Here is a 2,682-nt window from a genome sequence, read left to right as displayed (position 1 = left end):
CTCAACCGTTATCCAATGGCACATTCCTATAAATACCCGAAGACACTATATAAAAACCATATATATGAAACTACCTTTAGAGTTTACTCTTAACATAGTCAAATAACTTACACATTTCAAAGCTTCATGTAATATGTATCAACATAACTCTTTATCAACTTCTCACGTACAATATAGCACACATGATATTAATTTACAAAGTAAGAATGTATGCACATAAGATACATCATCGTACCCAATTTACGAACACATATGAACTATACATAGGATATAGGAACCTTAGTTATTTGAGAACTGTGCATATGCATGACAATGTGGCATTTGAAAATCTTCCTATTTTGTGGGGTAAGAAGGTTCCATGGCAAGACCACACATGCCCTTCTTGTCTGCAATGTCTTTCTCCATTCTCAAATACCCATCTTCGCCCCAAGTTGCACCCCATGAATTCTTCATCAACCAATAGCTTGTGCCATCACTAGTCTTTCCATATCCAATGGCTGCAATTCCATGATCCAAATCAGTTCCACAGGACCCAGTCATGACCCCACCAGAGTAGAATTGGAACGTCATGTCACCCCCGTCCACAGCTACAGATACTGGTTGGTTTGCCACCGCCTTCATAAGGGCACCCTCGTTATTGGCAGGCACATCTTCAAAGCCGGTGATGGTGGCGGCACTGTTGGATCCAGCCTTGCACTTATCGTCAGCTGCTGTATATGGGTAGCTGGACTCCGTAGTAAGGCCTCCATTCTTGACAATAAATTTGAAGGCATCATCCATGAGTCCTCCCTCGCAGCCTTGGTCTTCACCATGAACATCACAGTCAACTAACTCTTGCTCTGACAGTGAGATCAACTTCCCGGTTTTCAGTTTTACAATGCCCTCAGTCGCGGCAACAGCAGAAAATGCCCAACAACAGCCTAGAAATAATTATGTTGTTATAGTGTTATCTCAGAAAATATTACCAAATATATGCAATGCATCACAATGTTTTTTGACTTACCGCACTGGCCTTGATCCTTGATAGGAGTGACGGCTCCCTTGGCCCTCCAGTCCATCGTTGTTGGAAGGGCATCAAAACTCAGGTTCTCATACCTGAATCCTGTAGAAAGGACTCGCATGGGGTTTGCTTTGAACCCCTTGTTTGTTTTGGTTGTCCTGAACTCATCATTGCTGATATCAGCGAACTGGTTGACGCCGAGCCAGAACTTGTGATTCTTGGAATTGAATGTCTCAATGAATTCGACGTTGGCTTTGAAAACCTCAAACCGACGAGCCTTCTCAATGGTGTCCTTGTACACGCGACCGTACTGAGCCATCCAGTCCTCATGCTTCGTCACCATCAACATGTCATTGTTCAGCTCACGAGCTACAATGACAGTGCCATAGAGGCAGATGCAACCGAGGATGGCAAGAAGCGAAGCCTTGTGGATGGCCATCTTCGGTTAGGCACCGGACTACACTGATAGTACTGCGGAGGCAGATGCAACCTAGGATGGCAAGTCTCGGTTACTTTGGTCTGGTTTGCTGGATGGGACTTGGTGGTATATATAGTGCTAAAATGGGAGACGGAGAGATACGGTGCTTGTACGAAGTTGTTTGTGAATATGGGCTGTTGCATTGCCGTGGATTATGGTGGCCGGCCAGATAGTATAAAATGACACACACATTTGATTGGCCAGCCAGATTGTACAAAAATGATATGGCCGAACAAAGAAGTACGCTTGGTGTACATCTGATAGTGACCCCTTCTTGTTTATTTTAGGAGTGCACATCTGATAGTGATCCCTCCTTTGAGAGATTTATTATTGAAACAAAGAATAGCGTCTTCTTGGAAATAAATTTGCTGAGGAGGACCGTGGACGTGACGCCCAGTTTGTAAAAAAGAATCAACTAACTGCTCGCTACTATGGACCGGAATATTACGGCTGATAAAAAAACAACATGGTATAATGTGACATATTATTCAACACGGGTTGTCTAAGTTTCCCTTGAATTTATGTTCCTCACGAAACAGGTTGCAATTTGGTCATAGTCTAGCAGGAAAAATGGTACTCCTTCCGTACCGGTGCATTAGGCATGTTACAAAAATAGTGTATTCTCAAAACTCTTAGGCATCATACATTAACTTCCCTCCTACTAAAAAGTGGAAGTAATCGTCGATGCGTTTAGCAACAGGAGAAGTTTACATATGCTCTCATTTTGCTATATTTCCCTATACCTCCCAATCCTACTTGTGTGACATATCGGTCGCAAGGTTTCTCGAACATGTGCAAAGATTGAATTATCTCTAATATCTTGCATAGAGGTGATCCACTGAATATTTTATAGGCTTACTTCATTTCAACCAAGTTGAATTCTGTGATATTCAATAGCACGCTTCACTCCATTGCCCCCTCTCCTCCTGCTTTATATATAAGCGAGAAGCCATATCTTGTAGTGATTATATTCACCAAACTACAGTACCTGAGCCCGTGATGATAACTTGAGCATGTGCCTTATCTCCTACAAAATATAGATCATGCCTCCTTCCTTGTTGGCCCAGACTCGACCTTGACGATGCAACCGTCGAGTACTTTCCGACGATGCACGTACAAGCTACCGCAACCGATTACTTTCCGGCCGGTCGGGAGACTCGTGTACACAAGTAGTACGTAAAGCAGCTGGATGGATTTCCTTCCT

The 2,682-nt window shown here is 43.2% G+C and overlaps 1 protein-coding gene across 1 annotated transcript; it reads right to left on the bottom strand.

Annotated features, from left to right (window-relative positions):
- Positions 1-333: 333 nt before the first annotated feature.
- LOC123429235 (senescence-specific cysteine protease SAG39-like) lies at positions 334-1,439 on the bottom strand. Its single transcript, XM_045113293.1, has 2 exons — positions 1,004-1,439; positions 334-920 (listed from the first exon to the last, which is right to left on the bottom strand). The coding sequence occupies exons 1-2, from the start codon at positions 1,437-1,439 to the stop codon at positions 334-336; spliced, it is 1,023 nt and encodes a 340-aa protein (XP_044969228.1).
- Between the last annotated feature and the right edge of the window lie 1,243 nt (positions 1,440-2,682).

This window comes from Hordeum vulgare, chromosome 2H (assembly GCF_904849725.1).
Source record: "Hordeum vulgare subsp. vulgare chromosome 2H, MorexV3_pseudomolecules_assembly, whole genome shotgun sequence".
NCBI lineage: Eukaryota > Viridiplantae > Streptophyta > Magnoliopsida > Poales > Poaceae > Hordeum > Hordeum vulgare.
Note: the sequence above shows the minus strand (reverse complement) of the source record. Positions and strands in the feature narration are given on the sequence as shown.

Bases quoted from the DNA above. Each gene is read 5' to 3' on its own strand.
- LOC123429235 (XM_045113293.1), bottom strand. From the start codon at position 1,439: ATGGCCATCCACAAGGCTTCGCTTCTTGCCATCCTCGGTTGCATCTGC. The intron at 921-1,003 runs GTAAGTCAAAAA...AATTATTTCTAG, and splicing joins CAAGGATCAAGGCCAGTGCG to GCTGTTGTTGGGCATTTTCT.